General features: G+C 34.0%; 3 protein-coding genes across 6 annotated transcripts in view; 2 read left to right on the top strand and 1 right to left on the bottom strand.

Annotated features, from left to right (window-relative positions):
• The first annotated feature begins 81 nt into the window (after window positions 1-81).
• Window positions 82-882, top strand: LOC137577866 (peptidyl-prolyl cis-trans isomerase-like 3). Its single transcript, XM_068291432.1, has 3 exons — window positions 82-185; window positions 243-479; window positions 554-882. Exons 1-3 carry the CDS (start codon window positions 183-185, stop codon window positions 797-799), a joined length of 486 nt encoding a protein of 161 aa, XP_068147533.1. The 5' UTR covers window positions 82-182; the 3' UTR covers window positions 800-882.
• Window positions 883-2426: 1544 nt separating this feature from the next.
• The window catches only part of Galphao (G protein alpha o subunit), a 28101-nt gene continuing 5805 nt past the window's right edge, over window positions 2427-24722 (bottom strand). For 2 of the 3 annotated variants that reach the window (XM_068291429.1, XM_068291430.1), the window contains exons 3-8: window positions 20461-20645; window positions 20212-20372; window positions 6653-6781; window positions 6468-6597; window positions 6249-6402; window positions 2427-6135 (exon numbers count right to left, since the gene is read on the bottom strand). In XM_068291429.1, the coding sequence (XP_068147530.1) occupies window positions 5948-6135; window positions 6249-6402; window positions 6468-6597; window positions 6653-6781; window positions 20212-20372; window positions 20461-20645 (947 nt within the window). In that variant the 3' untranslated portion in view covers window positions 2427-5947. Of the gene's footprint in view, window positions 6136-6248; window positions 6403-6467; window positions 6598-6652; window positions 6782-20211; window positions 20373-20460; window positions 20646-23166; window positions 23711-24722 lie in introns of those variants that run through there. The other variant, XM_068291431.1, reaches the window with a different exon arrangement.
• Cyp49a1 (Cytochrome P450 49a1) lies at window positions 9272-19926 on the top strand. 2 transcript variants are annotated; one of them, XM_068291426.1, is made up of 14 exons: window positions 9272-9640; window positions 13971-14260; window positions 14330-14448; window positions 14509-14674; window positions 17691-17771; window positions 17846-17962; window positions 18052-18128; window positions 18199-18394; window positions 18460-18634; window positions 18690-18859; window positions 18920-18998; window positions 19065-19179; window positions 19245-19363; window positions 19446-19926. In XM_068291426.1, the coding sequence occupies exons 2-14, from the start codon at window positions 13992-13994 to the stop codon at window positions 19557-19559; spliced, it is 1797 nt and encodes a 598-aa protein (XP_068147527.1). In that variant the 5' UTR covers window positions 9272-9640; window positions 13971-13991; the 3' UTR covers window positions 19560-19926. The 2 variants fall into 2 exon arrangements, with proteins under 2 accessions (XP_068147527.1, XP_068147529.1); XM_068291428.1 differs by lacking the exons at window positions 9272-9640; window positions 13971-14260; window positions 14330-14448; window positions 14509-14674 and adding an exon at window positions 17304-17400.

Here is a 24722-nt window from a genome sequence, read left to right as displayed (position 1 = left end):
ATTAAACTTTTTAAGAATTTGTTTATAAATAAATAATACAAACGTTTATTTTTGAACTAAATCTATACAGTTTTTGCGACTATTTACTTTTCAGAACCAGTAAAAGCAAAAATTTCTTATCGCAATGTGGTTCATCTCTAGCAACCACACTAAGCCGGTTAAACTGGTCACACTAACGCAAAATGGTAAACAAATAGTAATTCATAGAAAATTACCAATTTTATTCATTTTATTTCTTTTAGTCTGTAACGTTGCACACCGATGTTGGTGACCTAAAGATCGAACTGTTTTGCGATGCGTGTCCCAAGGCTTGTGAAAATTTCCTTGCCCTGTGCGCCAGCGACTATTACAGCGGTTGCATCTTCATCAGGAATATTAAAGGATTTATTGTACAAACTGGTGATCCTAGCAATACCGGCAAGAATGGTCAATCTATATGGGGCACCAAATTCGATGATGAGTTCAAGGAGACTATTAAGGTAAGAAAACTCTAGCTGTAGAATAAACCCTAAATTATTTACATTTCCAATTCTCTCTGTCTCTTTTTGAGTAGCACACAGATCGTGGAATGGTTTCAATGGCCAACAATGGACCCAATGCAAATGCCAGCCAATTTTTCATAACTTATGCCGCCCAACCCAATTTAGATTTAAAATATACTCTGTTCGGCCGTGTTATAGATGGTTTTGATGCTTTGGATGAGCTGGAAAAGCTGCCAGTTAATCCCAAAAACTATCGTCCGCATGTGGACAAGAAAATCAATGGAGTCACTATACATGCCAATCCCTTGGCCGCATAATAGCTCATTATATAGACGAGTAGATAGAAATACCTTAAGTATATATTTCCAAATAAATTTTAAAAACTTAAACTAAACTAAAAGTCGAATTTTCTATTTCTTGCACTAGTCTTCTCACAAAAACCCAAATTTAACCTGAACATTTTATTATTTTGTTTTTAATGTTTAATTTTATTTAAATTTTAGATGATCTCTAACATTTTGAGTTTCTTTTACATACAAACATTATTTTGTTTTTTAGATTTGCTTTTGTATTTCATATCATTTATTATTATTATATAGTTATTATTATATTATATGTATATTAAATTTTTTAATCAACGATTCAATTTCTCTCTCGATTTATCATTATTATAATTTTAGAAAAGTTTCTAAAATAAAGTTAAATTTTTGGTTTATTCGACTTTGCCCAATATATCATTTGCAATTTTCATTTATGTATATAGAAATGTGAAAACTTTGCAATTTGACTTTTGTTTTTCCACTCTTGTGTATGTGTCGAAGAGAGGGGGAAAGTATTTGCGGGAAATGGATGAAAGAAGAAAGAGTATACAAAACCAAAAAAAAAAAAACATAATCGAACTGAAAATAATTGGCATTACTTTATCAAACAATCAATCAACACACATCTAATGTTTTGTCTACCTATATATGAGTTTTGGTTCCGATTCATACAATTTCTAGAATTTTTGAGAGCTATGTATGTAAGTAGGATATATCGATTAGGATTCAACAATCTTCGATTGAAACAAAAAAAAAAGTATATATTCATGTATGTGGGAATTGGTCTTGTCTTAGGTTTGGAAATATCTCTCCACCAGTTTGAAATCCTCTCCTCTGTCTCTCTGTAAACATATATATAATACATATGTATATATATATTTATCCTGTCATCATAAATTGTATTTGTAGTTTTTGTCACTTATAAATGTTTAACTGCTATTAAAGTAATAGTGGTTTTTACTTTTTCCCATTTATTTTCTTTTTTGTTTAATGAATGATTTTTATATTTTAGAAGTGCGGCGATTTCTGTATAGAAGAAGAAAAATAAGGGTTTAGAGTGGGTTGAAGGGGGGAGCAGAACAAAGATTTAGTTATTGTATGAGCAGTTTTTTTTTTTTTTTTTTATGTTTAAGTTTTTGGGTTTTTAGAAAAATATGTATGCATTATGTGTCATTTGATTTGATTTGATTGGAGAATGGTTAATATGTTTGTTTTTTTTTTTTTTGTTTTGTTTTTATTACGAATATTAAATGCTAAAGTTTTGTTTTGTGTAGATTTGTAGTACTATTTTATATATATTTATATATATATATGGAATGAATGCCTTTAACTTTTTTTTTTTTTATTCTTTACTTTCGTATTTTGCTCTTATCGTTGAGGTTAAAGTGAAAAAATGTTTTTGAAATGAGAGAGTAGAGGAGGTTTTTCTTTCATTATAGTTAGATTTTGTGTTTTTTTTTTGTTTGACGAGAAAAATATAGTACATATGCTTGTATGTATGTGTGCGTGTGTGTGTTTGTAGAAATGTTAGTTAATTTATTTGCTTGATTTCTATATATATTTTGTATATATATATAGAATGTTTTGTTGTTTTAGGTAAATGAATAACTTGGTTTTTTTTTCCTTTTGGGGTTTTCTCTTGCTTAATTAATTTGCTCATAAATAGATTTACTTCACTTTTCCCTTTTTTTTCATATCATATACATATACATACATACATATGTATATATATGTATATATATGTGTATATATACATATATAATTCATACAATTATTCAACTTAGGTTTTTGTGTAAAAATGGTCTCGCCTCTGAGCTAAAATGCCCAACATATTTGCCTGGGGCAATGCAGGAGCATCATATACATATATATGGATATATACATATATATACGATCTACATATATCTATGCCGAATCTCTTATTCAAATAGCAGCCCGGCCACTCGAACAATTTTCGCTGTAAGTAAAATTATTTATTATGTGAGTGATAAACAAAAAACAAAATTAAGAAATTCAAAAAATTTTATCAAGTTTTTTTTTTTTGTTTTTGTGTTTTTTTTTTTTTTTTTGAATAAATAGTTTTTATTTGAAATTGGTTTTTCTTCGTATTTTTTGTGTTTTTTTTTTTTGTTGGTTTTTTTAGGTAGAATTTTACAAGTTTTTTTGTTTTTGTTTTGTTTGAATGGAATATTAAATATTACAGGGTAGAGGAGAGTGAGAGTTGAGTGTTTCGAGAAGGGGATCTGTAGGGGATTAAGGGATTCATTTCGGGGAGGTTCGAGACGTAAATGCTTATAACATGACTTGGTTTTTGTTTTTCATTATAAGTTAGATTAGTTGTTTTCATTATGCTGAAATCGGCTATAGACTATTTACCGATTTGTTCTCTCACTGGTTTCAATATTAATTTTCCTTGCTTTTTGTTAATATTTTTTGTTGTTTTTTTTTTTTTTTTTTTGTCAAATAATATTTATTTGAATTATTATTTTGCTAATAAACCTTACTAAGTTCTTTGTTTTTGTTGTGTGGTTGTTATGTGTGTGATTTAAGTTTCTTAAGTTTTTTTTTTTGTTGTTGCTTTTTTCCATAAATTAAACTTAAAAACTATAAAACATAAATTTTGGATATTTTTTCTCAAGAGCAAAGAGCACACAAAAACAAGAGGAGAGAGAGATATAGACAGTGATAGAGAGAGGAAAACAAATTCGTTAAGTTAAATATATAAATATATAAATTCATTGCAGCTAAAATTATGAAATACAATACAAATATGTATACACAACATCGGCATAATAATCGTAAACATAATTATAATCAATCAATAAGACTAAATTGAACAAAAATTGTATACGTAAACGGCTAGCCGACTACGAAATGCCCTAAACCCAGTTTGAGGAGATCGATGAGAAGTCAAGTCACTTTTTATTCCAGGCTAATACTTATTATTCACAAATAATCGTGTTTGTTAACTGATAGTTTAGTTTTTAGCTACTAACGACAAACAGACATAGCTAGATCAAGAATGTATATACATACATATATATATACTCTCTCACACTCTCTTCTCCATTGGGTAAAAGGTATGCATTTATCAAAAAAATCTATGTGCGTGTTGTGTGTGTGTGTGTTTGTATGTGTGTGCGTTTAAATGCCATTCACTAAAATACAATCAAAATGTTACAATTTGTTTTAGTTATATATATAAATATTACAATCAATCAATATATATATATATATTCATATTTATATATACTTTTTTCGAGATTTGTAAGCTAATTTTTTTTATTTTGTTTGTTCGTTTGATCTCAGTTTTTGATAAATGGAAAAATCATACATGTATATAACGAATATATGTATGTATATGTAGCATATATATAGATATCGAAAGTTTGCCTGTAGTATGTAGTAGTAAATGCCATTGATTTGCATATTTAATATATATATTAATATATATAAAATACTAGAAATTAGTGTACAAAAACGAAAACAAACAAATTTAAACAAAGAATACATAATTATGCATACAATTTTGTTTTTGGGTATTTGTGTGTGTGTGTGCGTGTGTGTGTGAATTTCTCCTCTCTATACACGGCAAATTACAATTTACATTATATACTTTTAATCAATCAAAACCATTAATCAATCAATTGATTAATCATTTAGTCAAGTGGCCCGGTCTACTTGAATTTATGCAAAAAATTCTTTAGTTTTTTTTGTTCGTTTTTGTTTTTTGGTAAATACAATAGATAGAGATTTATATGGTTTGTTTTGTTTAAATTAGACTTAATTATTAAAGTTTTGTTGTTGTGTTTTTCCGTTTTTTGTTAATATATATTTTTTGTTTCCTTTCGGTTTTTTGTTTTTTTTTTATATAATATTTTCTTTTCTGCTTGCGCGCTGACAACACGTTTTTTTTGTTTCTTTTGTATTATTATTATTATTATGTTTTTTTGCTCTCTTTGCTATTTGTTTAAACACTTTTACTTTCAACTTAATGCTAGGCGACACTAAAACAAGCAAATGATGAAAAATGCAGCAAAATGTGTGTGCATCATTCTCATAGGTTGGTTGGATTTGAATTTATGTGGGTGGGTGTGTGTGTATGTGTGTGTGTGTGTGGAGAGAGGATGTGAATATGGCATGAATAATTTATTATAGAGAGCGTTAGTTCTTGGGAGGGGGTAGAGAGATATTTGTATGTAGATAGAGTTAGTTAAGCAAGAGAGATAAAGAGATTGCAACAATTAAATATACAAATATCGTATATATATATATACTCGATTGGAAAACTAAACTTAAACTTAAATATGATCGAGACTATAAACGTTTCTATCAAAAATTATTCAGACCAAAGAAAAGCAACAACGACGATTTGTGCCAAGGCTTGTTGTAAGTAGTTGTGTGCGTGTATGCTGCAGAGGGGGAAAACTCTGGATCGATTCGGTCATCCGAGCTCCATTGCCTAGCCCCAAAAATGTTTGTATAGAGAAGATGTTTTGTCTGTATATGTATGCATGCATGTATATATAGGAAATGCTTTCAAATAACTATTTTCTTTTTGCATTTGGTTTGTTGATTCTCTCGTCAGCTGCCTTCATCATCATCATCTTTATCGTTAGCTCATTTCCAACTCGATTCATCATTTTAGTTATAGGTTTTAGTTTCATTTTCATTTTTTTGTTAAACAAATTAAAGTTCTTTGGGCTTTTTGCTTAGATGATGTCCTGCTTTCTGTTTGTCTGCTATGTAAGTGTGTTGGTTCATTCATTTCATTCATTCATTCAATCAATTACATTTCATCTCATCTCTCTCTCTCTCTTTTGTCATCATTGAATTGAATCATTGTTATATATTGTTTGGTTTTTTTCATTTTTTTTTTGTTTTGCTTTTTTTTTTTTTTTTTTGATCATTGCCTGGTGGGTTTTAGTTGTGCTCCCGCGCGTCGCTGCTCCTCAAGCGGCTGCTGCTGCTGCTTTTCCTGCTCCTGCTCCTCCTCTTGGTTGGTTTTTATTCTTTTAATACCGTTACGGTAATGCTGCTTGCCTTCTTTCATCTCGTTGGTAGCTCTTCACCTCTTCTCTGAATTTTTTGTTGTTTTTATTTTGTTCTTTTGTAGGTTAATCCTTTATTATAATTACTCCTGCTTTAGTATAGACCACATCCACGTAGATTATTTGCTATAATGACATCGGTAACAGCATCGAAAACAAACTGAATATTATTGGTATCCGTGGCACACGTCATGTGGCAGTAAATTTCTTTCGAGGTTGATTTGTTTTTCGCTTCAAATTGAGCTTGAATATAGGCAGCTGCCTCGCCATATTCCTGACCACCTAGAAATACAGAGATAGAAATCATGTAAGAAGAAGCTTATCATATGTAGATTGAGCTTAATTGATTGATAATCTGAATATATTCACTATATCTTTAGTTTATTCTAACGCACCTGTGTATTCGGGAAAGCATATAGTCAATGGACTTTTGCGTATTTTCTCTTCAAACAAATCCTTTTTGTTTAGGAATAGAATGATCGAGGTATCTGTAAACCATTTGTTATTGCAAATCGAATCAAACAGCTTCAATGACTCTTGCATGCGGTTCTAAAATAACAATGGAAAAGCATAGTTAATACACCATTCAGTCTATTAGTTAAGTAATGACTTACCGTAGTTTCATCTTCATGCAAAACTTGATCATATTCCGACATGGCCACACAAAATATAATCGCTGTGACATCCTCAAAGCAATGTATCCACTTCTTACGCTCTGAACGCTGACCGCCCACATCAAATAGTCTAGAGTAAAACGAATTAGTTATTCTTATATTAGATAACATTATTTTTAGCTTACTTGAAGTTGAGATTTTTGAAGGAGAAATGTACTTCCACAATGCCAGTGGTCTTGACGCGAGTACGTAGAATATCCTGTTCAGTTGGCTGATAATCCTTGGCGCCTAATCTGTCCAAATCGTCGAGGAAACTGTAAAAAGAAGAAAGTTGAAACAATGAATTTAATTGCATTCACTTGACATCAGGCCAGACCATCAGACAAATATAGACATATAAAAGTTAGTTTACTTAGGAACCCTAGTTTCTCCCTACCTCACTCTTACTCTCCCCTCTTATTCCACTTTCCATAGGGTTCTTGCTCTGGCTTTGGCTCTTAAGCAAACAATTTCGAAGAAGGCAGAGCCGTTGGCAAACAGTTAAAAATATATACAAACAGGACATGGCTCAAATAAATGGACATGGCGACTATAGGCAGGTCTGACTAAGATGGCTAACTAGTCAAAGTGTGTTGCATCATACAACCCGGTAAGAGATTTTGCCTTTCTATCTCTTGTAACCTATCAATTTGTGGGCTAATATTGGATTACCGATTCGATTTCATCACATGAAAGTGTGTGTGTGTGTATTTAGTTGTTAATTAGTTTGATTTTGGTTGCTCAACTCGAACATATGAAAGGGCTTGAACTGCAATTCTCCTCCTCCCCTCGACGCCAACGCCAAAGACAACGTCAACTGCTCAACTCCAAGTAGGTCGAGCTTGGTCGACAATTTGTCTGAGTTGTGGGTTGGCTCTAATTAACCTTAGACACGCAACTTGGACATATTGTATGTTCATATATATTTGGCAAAACATCCAAAAGGCAGCGGAAGGTAGAAAAAAAGGGCGGCTAACTAAAAAAAAAAAAAACAGATTCATTTGTTGCTCTCTCAGGTGGCAAATTGAAGAGTCGTAAATAACTCTAAACCCCAAACTGAAACAAAACTTTACAATGAAAACGTTTTTTTTTTTTTTTTTTGTCTTTTGGAATCTTTTTGGAATCTTTTTGTTTACCAGCAATTACTTGGGCTGAATGTCTTTGGCTTGGGCAACTGGTTAGGTTGGTTTTTTTTTTGCCTTAATTACGCACATTGCTCAACTTAAAGCGGTGGCGTCGCCAAAAAACTAAAAGACAAGCAACATCAACAAGAAATTTATTGTAACCGCCCCATCGATCATAATGGGTTAACCAAGAAAAACAATCTGGCAACTCTCTAAGGAAATTGTTAAGTCACGCTCACTGGCTTAGTGCTTGGCTAGGCTGGTGGCTTGTGGCATAACTCGAAAAAAAAAGAGATCTACTCCAACATCGTAAATCCATTGAGACGGAAAAGCAAATGCAATAATATCTAAATATTAATAACAATTTATATGCCAAATGCTAATTAAAAGACCACAAAATATATATTATATAGTCGAGATGAGATGAGATTCGGAAACATTTCACAATTGAAAGTCAAGCTAAATGCAATCTTATAGTTAGCACTTTTTTGTTTTCTTTCATATATACCCTAAATAAATAGAAGGGTATTACTTTTGGACCAAAAACTAAAGCCCAAGCCACACGAGCATCTTAGCTGTACGGACTAGTTTTAGTCTAAATTATTGTAGAAGTTACTAAATGATCATGATTAGTGCTTCTGAGTTCTAAAATTTCTGATATTTAAGCTGAGTAGTCACTCAACAAGAAATCTTTATCTTTAAGTCTAAAGATAACGAGGAAATGGTTTTCAACTTGAAAGAAGCTCACAAAAGAGCATCCTTTTCTTGTTTGGAATTCTTATATAGTTTCTGATAAAAAAAATGAATGAATCCTGAACCATATAGTAAGAATTCCTGGAAGCTATTCTAAGTTAATTCAAAATACAAGCCGTTCAACTTAATAATTGAACGTCCCCTTGCCCACTTCAAACTTATAAAGCGTATTAAGAGTTCGTTATGATTCCACCTTTTATCCTTTTATATATGTATATTTCTCTTTTCACATGTCCATCATAAACGATTTTTGTCTCATCTGACACGGAAAATTTGTTTGTGTTAACGGCAAATGTGAGGCAATGTCTGTATCTATCCCCATCTAAAGTTATCTAAATGTGCGATCTTCTCACATTGAAATGCAAAAAAATTTGCAAAAAAATAAAAAGTATTGAGTAATTATTCTAGGCATCCATGACTGACTGACCTCGAGTCAACAAAAGTGGCTTTGTATTCAGTTGAAGAGCATTTCAATTAAAGTTATTTCAATTTCTTGCTAGTTAGTTGCCTAGTTGGTTGCTTGGTTGGTTGGTTGGTTGGTTACCTCATTTTCCCCACGATTAGTGTCAATCAAATGGAAATTATGATAACTTTTGCTTTTCTCGCATACAAAAACACTTTCAATTTCATATCAAAAAACGTCTGAGAGAGCTGACACAATTAGCAAAGATATCTTAAATAGCAAAACCAACAACCAACTGAGGCGGAGGCAGCGGACAGCGGGCAGCATTGAAGCGGCACGTAGCCTAAACACAGGTGAGATGCTTGAATGGCGGCTGGGCGAGGGGCGAGCTGCAGAGGTTGGGGCACGACATAGGGGAAGACGCGTATAAGTAGACTAAGAAGCCGGCTGATCGTGTTTAGTACGTTGCGGTTGGTCTATGAGGCAGCAGCTCAAACATTTTGCTCGGTTTACAGCCAAGTTTTGTGCTGCTTTTTTTGGCGCTTGGTTTATTGCGTGCGAAATATATATATTTTCAACTGATATATACAGCTACCTGTATATATATAAATATATGTGTATATAGTGTGCGGAGTGATTCAACAACAATAGAAATCCGAAATGAAACAACATAAAAAGTGGTTTTAATTGCAAAAAGAAAAGCCAAGTAAACAAAATAAAAGTTGCAATTAAATAAAAGTGAATTAAAGTGTTTATAGTGTGCGAAAAAAAAAACCAAATACATAAAGCAATTCAACTTTAGTTTTCAATATCAACTTTAATAGGAGTTGTTACGGTCGTTGTGTTGTCTTACGGTGAGTTCAATCGCCCATCCTGATATTTATTTTTAGTTTCATTTTTTGTTTTTCTTTTTCAATAAACTAAACTAGTTGCATTTAGTTAGCCAAAGATGCTGTGGTCACTGCTATTGGCATGTGAAAGGCAAATTTGTATAATCAATTTATGTGTTGGTCATTATTATTTTTTCGAAAATCAATGCCACACCCCTTAATAATAATAATAATAATCGTAAATTTTTGCAATATCTATCTATGTATATATACATATTAAAGACAACAAACAAACAACAGAAAAATGAAATAACCAAAGATGATTTATGGATAAAAATGAGTGACATAATCGCGAAAATCAGTTAAACATTTGAGGGAATTCAGGGCCGAGAAGGGATTTCATTACGAATTTTCACTCAAAATTTATGGAGTTTTAGGAATTGAAGTAATGAAATGGGATTCTTATAAAGGGATTCGATTCGGAACGTTTTATAAGTTGTCCTATTTTCTGTTTTCTTTTTTGCTATTAATTAGGTCTCTTCTATGCAGCGAATCAGTGAAAAGGGACTACAGACTAAAAACGTGCTAGTAATAGGTAGTAAGTATGAAAGAAGTTCAATAGAAAGTAATTGAATTAATTTTTAATGCAAATATACTCAAGGTAAATAATTTTTGAATAATATGCAGTTTTTGAAGAAGTGAGATTACCAAACAAAAAACATTAAGAATAATTTAGAACTTTCTTTCTAAGATGGTTTTGGAAAAATCGATTGCTCAGAGCCTTTCTCTAGGATACTTGAGCCTTCTAAGTTAATTCTGTTTTTTATATATACTGACTTCTAAGAGCTTTCCTCTAATTAAAAATTTACCTAATGGCAATTTCATGTTCTCAAAATGAAAGACTCTTTTACCCATTTACTCGAGCTCTTGGAGTAGGTCTACTTTATCTGACTACTTTTAATCCTTGTTAGCATAGAAAAGTTTCAGTAAAACAATCAATCAATGATTTTTGTCTTGTCAGAGACAAATTCCATATAGTTATATATAGATTTCTATATAGATGTGTATGTGTATACATAATATAGATTATATTACACATCCTTAAAGTCACATTCCGTTTGATTTGATTTTATTTCTTTTCATTCTTCATCTCTTTCCTTTAATCTTACGATAGGCTGTGTATGAGCAATGTCACACTGTGTGTGTGAGTTTGTGTCTTTGTATTTGTGTGTTTGTGTGTGTGTTTTGTGGGAGCAGCGCGCAGGCTCCTCGCCTTGAGCTTGAGGAGGACGACTGCTCAAGATTGCTCATACGCCCCGCTAGCCATTTATTTCTTCATTGAACAATTTCATTTTCTGTGTGTTAAAGCTCCTTTTTGGCCCTCTCTCTTGGTTTGTCATTCTTTCTTTTCATTCCTTTTGGCTTCTGCTTTATATTTATCTTGACTTTCGACTCGACTTTTGTGCGCCTGCTCCGTTTTTTTGTCGGTCTTGTTCTTTTTCTTTGTGCGTGTGCGTCTACATGTGTGTGTTAATATAATTTAAATGCCTACCGAAAAAAAAAAATTTGATGAAATTTCTACCCATATACAGCAAAGATTTTTTCTTCTTCTTCTTCATGTGTGTGTGTGTGTGTGTGTGTGTATTGTGTAAGGACACAAAAAGCACTTGGCTTATCCTTGCCCTTGCCTACACCGCAACTGAAGCGACCTTGTAGCACTTAAACTATAAATGTATATGCATGATTGTGTGCGAGTGTGTGTGTGTGTAAGTGTGTGGTTTATCGCGAGTTGGTTATAATGAACTTGAATGATAATCCTAGCGACGAAAAAAAGAAACACATACACGAAAATGAAACGAGAATGTCAAGCAGCTCTCTTGGCGTTGACTTTTATGGCCATTGTTAAAATGGAAAGAACACTTGTCCAACCGCCATCCTTAACCAACTGCCACACCCCCTCCCACCCACTCGTTCCTCCTATCAATTTGCTCTTCCCTTCTCTGTATTTGAAAGTACATACATATCTCTATCGTTCAACGCTTTTGCTTTTCCACTTTAAGTAGAATCTCAAGCTAAGTGAATATAGATAAAGTTAACTCTGAAAGGAAGGAAGGAATAAATATCACTAAATATTTAGTATTTACCTTTTTCCGTTACTAATTCAAGCTAATAGGTGCATAAAACTTTAATGTTGTGTGCACGTTTATAACTTTGTTAAACAGAGCTCTTTATATCTAAACAATTATCCTTATCCAAGCATTTGCTTTTTTAATGCATTGTCTGTCTTTCGTGACTTTTATTTGCAAATGGCATGAATTTGGCATTGGCCAAGAAAAAAGGCCTCTAACTTACATTACACATGAGCCCCAAAAGAATATAAAGAGTATAACAACTTAAGGCGGCCACTATGCACAAAGTCACTAGTCGCTCGTGAACTAAAAGTGATGGCCATTTTAATTAATTGCCATTAAAAAAACAAAAACCATAACTTATCGACCTTGCAAACATATTTATGTGCTTCGTTACTGTAGATGATATTTCGAAGGACTTCTCATAAAAGGAGCTTGACGTTGATGTGCTCATTGCGAAGATTGTTTTAACAGAAATCACCTTGAAGAGTCTATTTTGATCCTTCTTGTTGATAAAAAAATGATTATTTCCTTATTTAATTAAAGGAAGACATCAAAATGGCTCATCCATGTGATTTTATATAAAGTACACTAAGGTGCAGAAAGGATAATAATCAAGAAACATTATGGCTAGATTACAATCTACAACCGACATTGGAGTCACTTCTATTTACAAAATAAGCTCATTTATGAGTGTTTAAATCATCAGGAGCATTCGAAAACGTTTCGTCTATAATTAGTAATCTAATAAACACCTTGGTTAAATTTAAGCACAAGGTGCCAAGTCCTTTTAACCTCTAAAGATTACAAGTTAGTACTAAGCCACCAATTCTAAGTTATCTGCTAGTTTTAGTCATCAATAAAGGTTCTTGCTGCATATTCCCTTCATATTAACAAGTCAAATATCACAAATAATTTATGTCCTTAGTCTAAAAGTCATTCAAATGTCACAGATGGAAAGCATGTTTGCCTGATTACTGTCCTTTGACTTAGTTATTAGCTGTAATCAAACTTGTAAATTGTTGGAAATTAAGCACAAAATGAATTTTTTTGTTCCTTTGTTGATCACTTAAGGAATTCATATCAAATCAATCCAAAAGCATGATGTGTAAATTTAAGACCAAATGGTTTTTAAATGAGATATCTAAATTACTTAGTTTCAAATTGTCCTCAGTTCATCCCTTTTATGGAAATATATTTTGAGTGTATAAAGTTTTAGAAGACGTTCACAAAGAGCAAGTTTTTCTTTTCTGTTACAAACTGCAGTAAAATTTATGGGTTTTCTTTTCATTTATAGAGATTACTATTAGATAAGGTCAATCTGACTTAAATGTTTGGTAGACAGATCTTCAAATTTAACTCTCACGTTAAATTCAGTTGCCACAAATTGATTTCCTGAATTATTTTTCTACATAATACCCAAAGAGTTTGAACAATTTAAAAAGTAAATATACAAAACACTTGCCTACAAACTAAAACATATTATTTCCGAGGCAAATACTTGGCAAAGAGATTTCACTTTAATATAAGGCAAATTATATCTATGTCTTGGCCGCAAGCAAACACACACACACACAACCTCAATGGCAAATCAAATGCAATAAGTCTTCGCATAATTTTTATTCAGTTTTCCGCACAAATTTCACGCATGAGAAGAGGAAAACACAACAGGCAGCAAAACCAAAGTCGACTTTGAGTTCGTTACGACTTGATTTTGGGTTAGTCTGCTGCTGCATCACTTATGGAGTAAAATGACAGCAACCAAACTAACCAGAGCTACTTGACTTGAACAAATAAACCATAACTAAAGTCTTATTTGACTAAGCAACCGAGCAAGTGACTTTCCTTCACCTCAGCTTCAGTTTCCTTCCCCCCTTGAGACCTCTAGGCATTGCTAATTGTGAATTGTTTGTTTTATCGTTCAACTTGCTTGCACTAACTAACTGCTGGGCCTAATAAATATCAACATGAGATAATCTTGAGAGCCGTCTGAGCCGGAGAGAGATGAACAATGAATAGTTATGACATATTTGCTTTACCATTCAACACCTTTCAATGCTTATTGTTATTTGTCTCGCTCTAGTGTGAAAAAAATATTAGAAACAAATAGAATTCTCATCACCTTTTCATAAAACATAAGGACTTTGTCAACTGTCAACCGCAATTTTCAACAAAAACAAAGTAAACTGTGTCTGATTGGAATTTATTTTCCCCTTAACTCTTAGAACAATCCTCTGAGAGCCAAGATGACCAGCTTTAGTAGAACCTCTGCCACACTGGCTCTGACGATGATGATGAGACGTTCAACATATTCAGCAACCTCAACGATTTTACCCAATGCTACTCCCCATGGCTTGGGCGTGGCAACGGAAATTGAAAAATCAATTGCAATGCAACGACATCAGCGACAGGAGCAACAGCAGCAAGAGCAGGAACAGCAGAAGCAACAGGAAAAGCATCAACGGCAACAGCACCAGCAGCAGCAGCAAAGCGTAAAGAAGGCTTCCACCCCCAGGTGAATTAATTCATTTTTTCCCCCTTGGTAGAAGGCAACTAACCCACTCTCTATTTTTGCCACTCTCAGGACATCCACAGCAATGGCAACAGCAAATGTTTCGAGTGCAGTGCGTCCATATTCCGAGGTGCCAGGACCATATCCTCTACCCTTGATAGGCAATTCCTGGCGTTTTGCACCCATAATTGGTAAGCTTTTCCTCTTTGGTCTCCTTCTTCTCTCTTTTTCACATTTCATTTTCGCTTCAGGTACCTATAAGATTAGTGATTTGGATAAAGTGATGCATGAGCTGCATGTGAATTATGGCAAAATGGCCAAAGTTGGTGGTCTAATTGGTCATCCAGATTTACTTTTTGTCTTTGATGGCGATGAGATACGTAATATCTTTAAAAAGGAAGAGACCATGCCCCACAGGTGAGAGAACATAAGAACTGGCGGTGCATTTAACTGGTGCACACTGTATTTAATGGCTGCCACTCACTTATGCATTCGTGCATAACCCGGATACACTTCCACATGAAGCTCCCTCTCCCCCTTCCACCCACCTCGTTTCACAACCTTTCACACACCATGTTGTTCTCTATGCAATGCCTAATTATTTATTTATGACCAAGAGCCCCAAGCATATGGTATTTAATTTTTAATTAAATTATTGCTGCTGATGGACAGGCCATGGTAGGAATGAATGAATGAATGAACCAACGAACGATTGTTCGAAAGTTCTTGCCATTATGAAAAACAGCAACAGAATTGTGAAAGACAGACAAATGATGGGTCTTGTCAGTTACATTTCATTATAGAGTCCCTTTTTACTGTTGGTCATGGGTTATTTTAAATCATTTTGTTTACAAACAGGCATTAGTTGGCAAAAATATTATTTCCAAAAACATCTGCTTGTTGTTAGTTGATTTCCCAAAAGATAGTTGAAGTCTTTAAATGCATTTTGTTGGAATTTTTGTTCTGCATTGCATAAAGATACAAAAAGACGAATGAATAGACAAATACTAAATACTTTCCGAGCAGAGAAGAAACGTGTTTGTATTAACTAAAATTAAGGAATTTAGCGTATTATTTAGATACACAAACTATTCTATTTAGATCTTTGCAAATATGTTTTGTTTTCTTACCAAATTCTTACTTCTACAATCAATCAGTCAGTAAGTTTTATAGAAATTATCTTAAGTTTCGAGTGATGAGTTACCTTCTGGGCATTGTGTCTGGAGACTATTTCAGTTAATGTTTAGTATATTAGGTGAAGATTAAATAGAAGATCAAGTAAGACATCTAAAGTGTTAACTGGTGTCTTGTTTTAGATAAACAAAGCGGGTTTTTCGTTAAATTGATTACTATTATTGACTCAAAAATTACAACTTTTAAAGTTATAATTTTGTTTATCATAACAATTATTAAATTTAGTAAGCAAACAAACAGTTGTAGATCTTGAGTCGAATCTATTGCTTCTACCATTTAGGTTTGAAAAACACAATTTTGTAACTTTTTTTAGATTTTGTAACATTGTTGAATAACCTAAACCTTTGCCTTTTACTCAAATCTTTCATTGTGTTCAACATAAAAGTTCTGACAAAAGTGTTTAATAACTAAATGTGTAAGAATGTGTCCAACCTTTCGACTTGATGTGTGAGTAACTTAAGAACTAGTACTAGTTAAGTTTGGCTTTCCAACTCAAACAAACTTGCTTAAGCTCTATTATACACTTTCATTTAGTTAAAATCTCACATTTTAGTTAGTGTCGTGCGGCGGCACGTTTAAAGTTTAAACGACTACGCAAAACACTTTTGTTCGTGTCTAATTTAATTTGCATCAATTTTGTGTATGTTGTGTGTGGATCACACGATTCGCTTTGTGTGTGTGTGTGTGTTTCCGAAGCAAACTAATTGAATTGCATCTAAGCTCTTTGCCGGGTTTAGTTTATGACAGAAATGCAGCAAATAAATTTAAGTCTGGCCTTAGCTTTCGGCTGACTTTGTGCATATCAAATTAGATGACATGACCAAAAAAAATGGGCATAGACAGATAGAAAACCGGCCTAAAAGGCATCACATCACATACTTGACCCCCTGTTGATGTCGGTGGGGGGAATTCGTGTTAAATATTTGAGATATTTTCTCACACAGAGACATTTCTTATGGTTAGTCTTCATTTATGGCTTTTTGCGACATAAAAAATTTGCTCACGCCCATGAAATTGTATACAAACAAAATTGAACAATAAAAGAAGAAAAAAAAACTCTTCACCATCAGTTGGTCAGTTTCTCAGTTAGCTCAAACGCACACGTTGAGCTATTCCATTGATCAATCTCTCAATGGTCTTTAATGTTGTCTAAATATCCATCTATTATCTAAACTTTTTTTTTCAAATGATGTGATGACTTGCTGAATTTATTTGCCAAATGCCTCGATGTCAGTCTATCTGTTTCTCTGTCTGTCTCTTTGGTATATTTGGTTCATGGCCGTGGAGGAGAGAAAGAAACAGAAGGTGGGCGCAAAATGTTTAAATAAAAGAAAGCTTATCTCGTTATGAATATAAATACATATATATGTACATATGCTTATATGTGTGACCGATCATGGAGTGTTGACTTTCAGCCTATTCCATAACAATGCAAAATTGTGAATTTTGTTTGAAGTTTTTTTCGTTTGCTGTCTAGGCCTATAAATATATGAACCTTTTTTATTTTGTGTATTTATGACTTTAATTTAATTTGCAAAGTGAAAGCCAGCTGCTCTCTCTCTCTCTCTCTCTCTCTCTCTCTCTCTCGTATCTCTGACAATTTTGTACTGACAATTGAGCTTAAAATTGCCATCAACCATTCTCATTGCTTTGTTTTTCCACTAACAAAACAAGTTTGTTCTGTTTACCGAGAGTTTTGGTATTAGAAAACTTTAAATTTTAACCTACAGTACTTTTGTTGTTGAGTTTGGCTTATCCAGTCAAGTATTCTACAGACAGTAGGCGAGTATGAACCATAAGATAATTTTAAGGATACTAAAATTAGTGTAGAACCGAAACACTTTTGTAGAGAACTTTGCCTAACACTGCAGTTCAGTGTTATACGTTGCATTTGAAGGGCAACTTTTTGCCAACTTTCTAGAACTCTTGCATTGCCAATGGAATTCTATGTATGTATGTACATATGTATATATCTAACTTAATTCAAAGCCTCCTAGAAAATCGTTGCATAGTTGTAAAAGCAAAAACTCCCCCTTATCAGACAACATGTTTTTGGGAGCCCAATTAAATGTCATAAGCTGGTTTTGTTTGATGTTTTCGACTGGCGACATTTAGTCTGCACACAAGGACTTACACATTGTGTGTGTACCTATCTACCTACCTCTCTGCAAAAACATATACTCTTATTCTTTACAAATATCATATTTTTTTTCTGTTATTTTTGTTTCTGTTCAAATAGACCCTCAATGCCTTCGCTGCGTCATTATAAGGGCGACCTGAGAGGTGAATTCTTTGGCAATACAGCTGGCCTAATTGGCGTGTAAGTTTGATTGTATAATCTAATACGACGAAATGGTTGCCAAAAAAAACAAAAAAGGTCTTCTTTTATTTTAGACATGGACCCAAATGGGAGGCCTTTCGCCAAGAGGTTCAACACATTTTACTGCAACCACAGACGGCAAAGAAATATATTCCACCACTAAATGACATTGCCAGCGAGTTTATGGGCCGGTAAGTTGACGTTGTGGGCGTAACAGCTTATATAATCATGATTCATACAATCCTTCTACATATACATATGTACATATTATATATTGCAGCATTGAGCAAATGCGCGATGAGAATGAACAATTGCCAGCCAACTTTCTGCATGAGCTATACAAATGGGCGCTAGAATGTGAGTAGTGCCAAGAAAATGGAAGTAATTTTCATAATTGTAATTGATTTAACTCGTCTATTTCACTCAGCTGTTGGCCGTGTGTCTTTGGATACTCGCTTGGGTTGTTTATCGCCCCAGGGCAGCGAAGAGGCCCAACAAATCATTGAGGCCATCAATACCTTCTTTTGGGCTGTTCCCGAACTAGAATTACGCATGCCACTCTGGCGTATATATCCCACCAAGGCCTATCGCAGCTTTGTCAAGGCTCTCGATCAGTTTACAGAGTCAGTAGATAATCTCAATTAATCTTAAAGTCATATTTCATGAAAAATTTTCTTAAATGTTATAGAATTTGCATGAAAAACATTTCAAAGACTATGGATAAGGCGGAGTTTAAAGAATCGCAGGGTTTAGTCAAAAACGATTCAGACATATCGATTGTAGAGCGAATTGTGCGTAAAACTGGAAATCGCAAATTGGCAGCAGTTTTGGCTCTCGATTTGTTTCTAGTGGGCGTTGATACGGTAAGGGAAAAATAGTAAATAAATCAGGAACCTTTGCTAACTATCTATTTTTTAGACTTCAGTGGCTGCTTCATCGACCATTTATCAACTGGCCAAGAATCCTGATAAGCAGCAACGTCTCTTTGATGAGTTGAAACAAATATTTCCCAAAACCGATGCGGAAATCAATCAAAATGTACTTGAACAAATGCCCTACTTGCGTGCTTGTGTTAAGGAAACTTTGAGGTAAACTAACTGCATTTAAACTTAGAGCAAAAATATGAATATTTTGCGTCTTTCATATAGAATGCGTCCTGTGGTCATAGCCAATGGCAGAAGCCTTCAATCGGATGCCGTAATCAATGGTTATCATGTACCCAAGGGGGTAAGTTAAAGTTATTACTCCTCCAGTCGTAAAATTAACAAATTTCTTTTCTTTTTTTAAACTCAGACCCATGTGATTTTCCCACATTTGACGGTTTCGAATGATCCTGCCTATTTTCCCGAACCCAAGCGTTTTTTGCCCGAAAGATGGCTTAAACAGCAACCGAATGAACAAAATGCAGGTTAGTCGCTTTTTCTTGGCTCAAATTTGAACCTATGTATATTGACTTTTTAAATTTGTGAACAGGCTGTCCTCATGCTGGTCAAAAGATACATCCCTTTGTCAGTTTACCATTTGGTTTTGGTCGCCGCATGTGCGTGGGTCGACGTTTTGCCGAAATTGAACTACACACATTATTGGCCAAGGTAAGCAAAGCAAACATATATAATATATCTCTATCTCTCTCTATTGATGCTAATTTATTACAATTTTCATCTATTTTTGCAGATTTTCCGCAAATACAAAGTTTCCTATACTTCCGGAGAGTTTGTTTATCGTGTCAACTCAACATATATACCGCAGTCGCCTTTGAATTTCAAATTAACTATGCGAGAGGAGTGAATATTATGGGTGCTTTTGGTCAAACATGGCGTATAAGTGATATTTTTAGTTGTTTTTTAATTAAGCAAAAGCAGACACACACACGCAACACACACACACACTGCTTATTTATTCATGTATCTGAGTGTGTGTGTGTTGTCTGCGTGTCTGGGAACAAAACAATTTACTGTACATATTTAGCTACTTAGTTACCTTTTTTATGTGAAAGTCATATCATACACTCAGTATGTACTATGGGCAAAAAAACAAAGGTTTCTTGGCACTGTTTACGATTGCCTTGCAGAAAGCAAAGAGCATAACATTCACAAAAAAAACCTACTTTTCACCCATAGTGCTTGGTATAAATAAAATAACAGCCTGCCTAAAAGTATGCTCTACTTTTTTTCTCACTTTCTCATTAATCAAACCAAAAAAAGGGGCTAGATAAAAGTTTTTCCATATGATTTATGATTAATTGAAGCGATAAATATGCAAGGGCAACTAAAGCTAACTCGTGAAATGAATCAGCAATTTCTTAATCACGATTGTTCAATTATAAACGCAATCGAATAAGTGAATTATAAAAATATTGGCAAAAAAAAAGAACTTTCACTAACTTTAACCTGTCCTAAAATGGGGGCCTAGATTTTATCATAATAACGCTGGTACTTACTATTTAGCGGAATCATTCAGTTGATATTCGTTGCTGCGCGAGAAGCACTCCTGGACGCCGGCATCCTGCCAAAGTCGTTTCATGGCAGCCAATAGCTCCTCTGAGAAGGGTTCAGTATCGTGCATACGCTGACAAACATCAAAGACCATTTTTGCATCACTCTACAAATAACAACCAACCAAAGAAATCGGAAGATATCGAAATCGAATTTAGAATTGAATTTATAAGTTCAGATAGTTGATTTCTTACCTCCCGCTCATTATTGCTATACTGAATACTAAGATTTGGCATGGCTCGCAATATGGCAACTAATGATTGTATTGTGTTGCTGTAGACAACCGGTCGATATTGTTTGAAATCCTCCGCAGTGAAGCCGCTCTCGTGAATGATTTTCATTTGTTTGACTATTGTGCTTTTGCCCGATTCACCGGCACCTAAAAAAATAAAATGGAAGAGAAAACAAATTGCAAAGTGTAAGTAAGAAATCAAGATTATAAGTATTACACATGTATATAGTATAAAAATGTATATGTAATGCCTTTGGCAAAGATGCTAAACAGACTTGCGCCTGATTATGTGCACTGACGCAAAACGCAAAGAGCGTAAAGTTGGAGGGAAATGGGGTGGGGAGAGGGTTGAAGAAATCAAGGGGTAAAAGGGCCATACAAATATTTATATATACACATAGTTTTTTTTCAGTAGTGGTAAATGTCTATGCTTTGTATTCGACAAGTAGAGCTTAATGGCCTTTAACACACACACACACATACATTCACTCGCAGCCACATACACATCACAATCATCATCATCATTACCAGGGCCGCTTTGCCCTAAAATGGGTCCCCAAGCTAACCCATTTCCTTTATAGTTCTAAAATATAATGTTCATTAAACTTTTTAGAAATGAAAGCATACTTTAAGGAGTCAATTTTACTGCAATCTTTTTAGTTTGCTAAGAGAAACTTTCTGATCTGTCCCCACATGCCACCTTCACCAACTCAAGTCTGCTCCTGGTCATTATGCGCGCTGCATCTTTGCTTGGACTGCACTTCACGGGCCTCAGGGCGAGTGAGAAATAGTGAAAGAACAAAGGATTAATTGTTGGCTCTTGCGTTTTGTCATCAGCTTTATCCGACCCCCACAGTTTTGGTCAGATTTATGCTTTTTCCTTGGTTTTCCATCATTGCTGCAACTTGTTAAGGCAACTTTGAAATCAATTTGTGAATAATTAAGATAATCTCAGTTTATGGTTTGTGAAAGAAATTGCATAACCAAACCATTAAATAACTTGTCACTGTTAATAAAGGATGAAGTAAACAAATATAAGAATCACAAGCTTTTTTCCAGATTTTCCTACCATTGAAGAAGAAATAAGACACATCTAATAGTCTTTAATATAATATGTATGTAGAGCAAAGTAAAATAATGGATTAGGTTGGAGTTTCTTAAATGCAGAAAGAGAAACAGTTAAAAGTTAGCGAAGTTAAACAATATCTAAATATAAACTTAATTGTTTCCCCGCTCTTTTTCATCAATTAAGAAATACATAAATTTATATGATTCTGTTTAAGTAGAGTTCAATGTGCCCTTAACACTTGTGATTTGGGTCGCCTCCAACACAACCAAAAAAAAAAGGTGAAATGAAAACTTCACCAGAAAAACAAACTCATATCTGGGAAGTAAATTTTTCTTGATTTTTCCTTTGCTATTGGAAATTAATGTTTTGTTTGTGTATAGAATTGAAGGTAAGTGCTTAAGAATTTAATGTTTTTGTGAATTGATTGGGGAGAGATATAACCCCAAGAGAGGTGGAAAGCGAAACAGAGAGAATGACAGGGAGAGGGAGACGGAGAAACATACAATTGGCTTCCTCTCAGTGATTATTATTATGAATTCCTCCCTCGACTTTTCAAACGGAAAAACTTTTCTTAAATAAACAATTCCAGTGTGAAAAATCAGAAAAAAAACAAAAAATTTACATTTTATACGAAACACGCAAATCGGACAGCAGCACACAGAAATATAGAGAAAGAGAGAGATGAATGAGAGGCGGAGAGACTGAAGGAAATTAAATGAAATACACAAAAATGTAAACACAAAAGCCAAAATGGCTTTAAGATCGAGAGGGATGGGGGGTGGAAGGCATCCGTGTTCTGTATTCATCGGCGGGGGTCTATGCAGAGCAACTCATGTGCCGAAAAATCTTTTGTAAGTAAAATTGCAGCAAAAATTAAGAATCTTTCGAACAAAATATATGGAATGAATATATTACTCATACGACCCCAAAAACCAGCAAAATTGAAATCAAAACTGAAACAAAAAAAGTCCACACATAATTATTAAAGGAATTTCTTTTCTGTGTATTTTTGAATTCAATGCAGAATCATGGAATTTGCATAAATAATCACATTGTTTCAGTTCGTAGCACTCAAAATGAAGTGAAATTGCTGTAAACTGGTAAAGTTCATATCGAAAATCGATTCGATATAAATCATTTGCATCTTAGTGGTTTATATAGTCTTTTCTTTCTGTTTTTCTCAAATAATATCTCCATATTTATTTTGAAAAGAAAAGAACTTTGCCCAAAGCACTGCAAGTGATTGAAATTCTTTGGAAAAAAAAACCTTGGAAGCTTTAATATGTAAACAAATTGGTTGAAAAGTATTGAAAACTGAACTACTCCTGGCATATGAATTGCATTCACTTGAATTCGCCAGTGGGCCGTGGGTAGTAGACATAAGGATAGAATATACAAACGATCAAATGTAATTTACATTAATCAACAGTTTTTCTTTTCTACCTCCCACAATTGACCTTGAACTTTCGGCACTTTCTGAAGCGATTTTTAAATTGTATATACATACAAGCAAATAATCTTGGCATGATTATTAAATTTAACACTAAATTCAAATAAAGGGAGTAACTGTTGTTTTTCTCGCCTTATTCACACACTCACCCAGTAGCAAAAGTTTAATGTCCTTTGCCGCCTGTATGCCATCTTCTTTAAGATTACGTTCAATTAGACGACTCCTAGCGGCTGCTGCTCGCTCCTCGGCAGACTGTGCGCAGCCCATGGTGCGTATTGCCTCGACGCAAAACGTTTTGAAGGTCGTTGAATATCGGCCAATTGAATGGCCGAAAACAGAGCCAGCGAAGAAAAACAAAAAAAAAAAAAATCGCCTCTCTAAGAACTTAAGCGGAATCAAAAAAAGTGAAAGAAATACTACTAACAAAATGAAAGTAGTTTTCTTTTTCCACTTCTTTTGGAAATTCCTTTGTTGTCGTTGCTTTTCGCTTGCTTTTTTTGATGAAATTTTTTATATAACAGTTATTCCTTTTTGTTTTTTTTTCTTTCTTTGAATATCCTGCGCAATTTGTTTACTTGTCCAAAAAAAAAAAAAAAAAATCGCACGGGATTTTTGGCGACGGCGGCAACGGTAAACGGCGAAGCACGATGGTGACGAAGGATGCTGCTGGCGATTTTAGCAACGAGTCCTCACCTAACGGTAAATTCCAACTGTAAATTCTTTTGTAAACTTTGCACAGAAGTGACCAACAACAACACCAACAACAAGAACAAAAACCAAACTTCACTCGCTTGCAAAAACTTTCATGAGAGCAGAGAGAGCGCGCGCACTATAGAGCGAGCTTTCGCGGCAAAGAGAGCTTTGCGTAAACTCCTGCGAGTTATGGAAAAGGTCTAAAAAGTTATAATAGAACTACCAAATATGATATACTTGATTGTAATCACGGAAAATATACTTTTTCCTGATACGGAAAAAAAAAAAAACGAAAAATCGTATGCTAGTAAAACACGCAGAAAAATCAATGGGAAAAATCCAAAGCCGTTTAATATTTCCTTTAATTGTTTTGCACGGGAATATTGACAGCAGTTTCTGCACTTTCTGCATGATTATTGCACATTATCTACAATTAAGACTTTGCTATCCTTTGCCACCCACCAGCCCCCGCTCTCTGACACTCTCTTCTACGCCCACGCGCACTCTTTCCCATTGAATTGTCTTACAAGTGGCCATAAACAAGCCTAAAAACTAAGCGAGCGAGCGAGTGAGTGAGAAATCAAGTGAGTAAATGACTGAGCAAGTGAGTGTGAGAGAGAGGGACAACTAAAATGGGCTTATGCTGACGCAAAGCAGCTAGAAAAAAGCAGCAGCAAAAAAAAAAAAAAACAGGAGGCAATTGTTTCATTTTTTCCTATGGTTTTTTCTTCTCCCCCTTCTCACGATTTTTTATAGAATTATACGTTTTTATTGTTGTTGCTGTTGTTGTTGTTGTTGCTTGCAGCACGCAAAAGCATGATTCATGCTAATTTTTTCCACAAAAATTTTGCTATGAATTTTATTAATTTTTTTTCGAGAAATTTTCTTGAAAAATTCACGATTTTTGGTATTATTAGATTAATTGAAATTTTTTAATGCACTCTGCAGAATATTTTGCACAATTGTTAACACAAGAGAACTTTGAGTTCTGTACGTTTTTCATTTGCACGGG

The sequence above is a fragment of the Drosophila tropicalis genome, unplaced genomic scaffold, assembly GCF_018151085.1.
Source record: "Drosophila tropicalis isolate 14030-0801.00 unplaced genomic scaffold, ASM1815108v1 contig_593, whole genome shotgun sequence".
Lineage (NCBI taxonomy): Eukaryota > Metazoa > Arthropoda > Insecta > Diptera > Drosophilidae > Drosophila > Drosophila tropicalis.
Note: the sequence above shows the minus strand (reverse complement) of the source record. Positions and strands in the feature narration are given on the sequence as shown.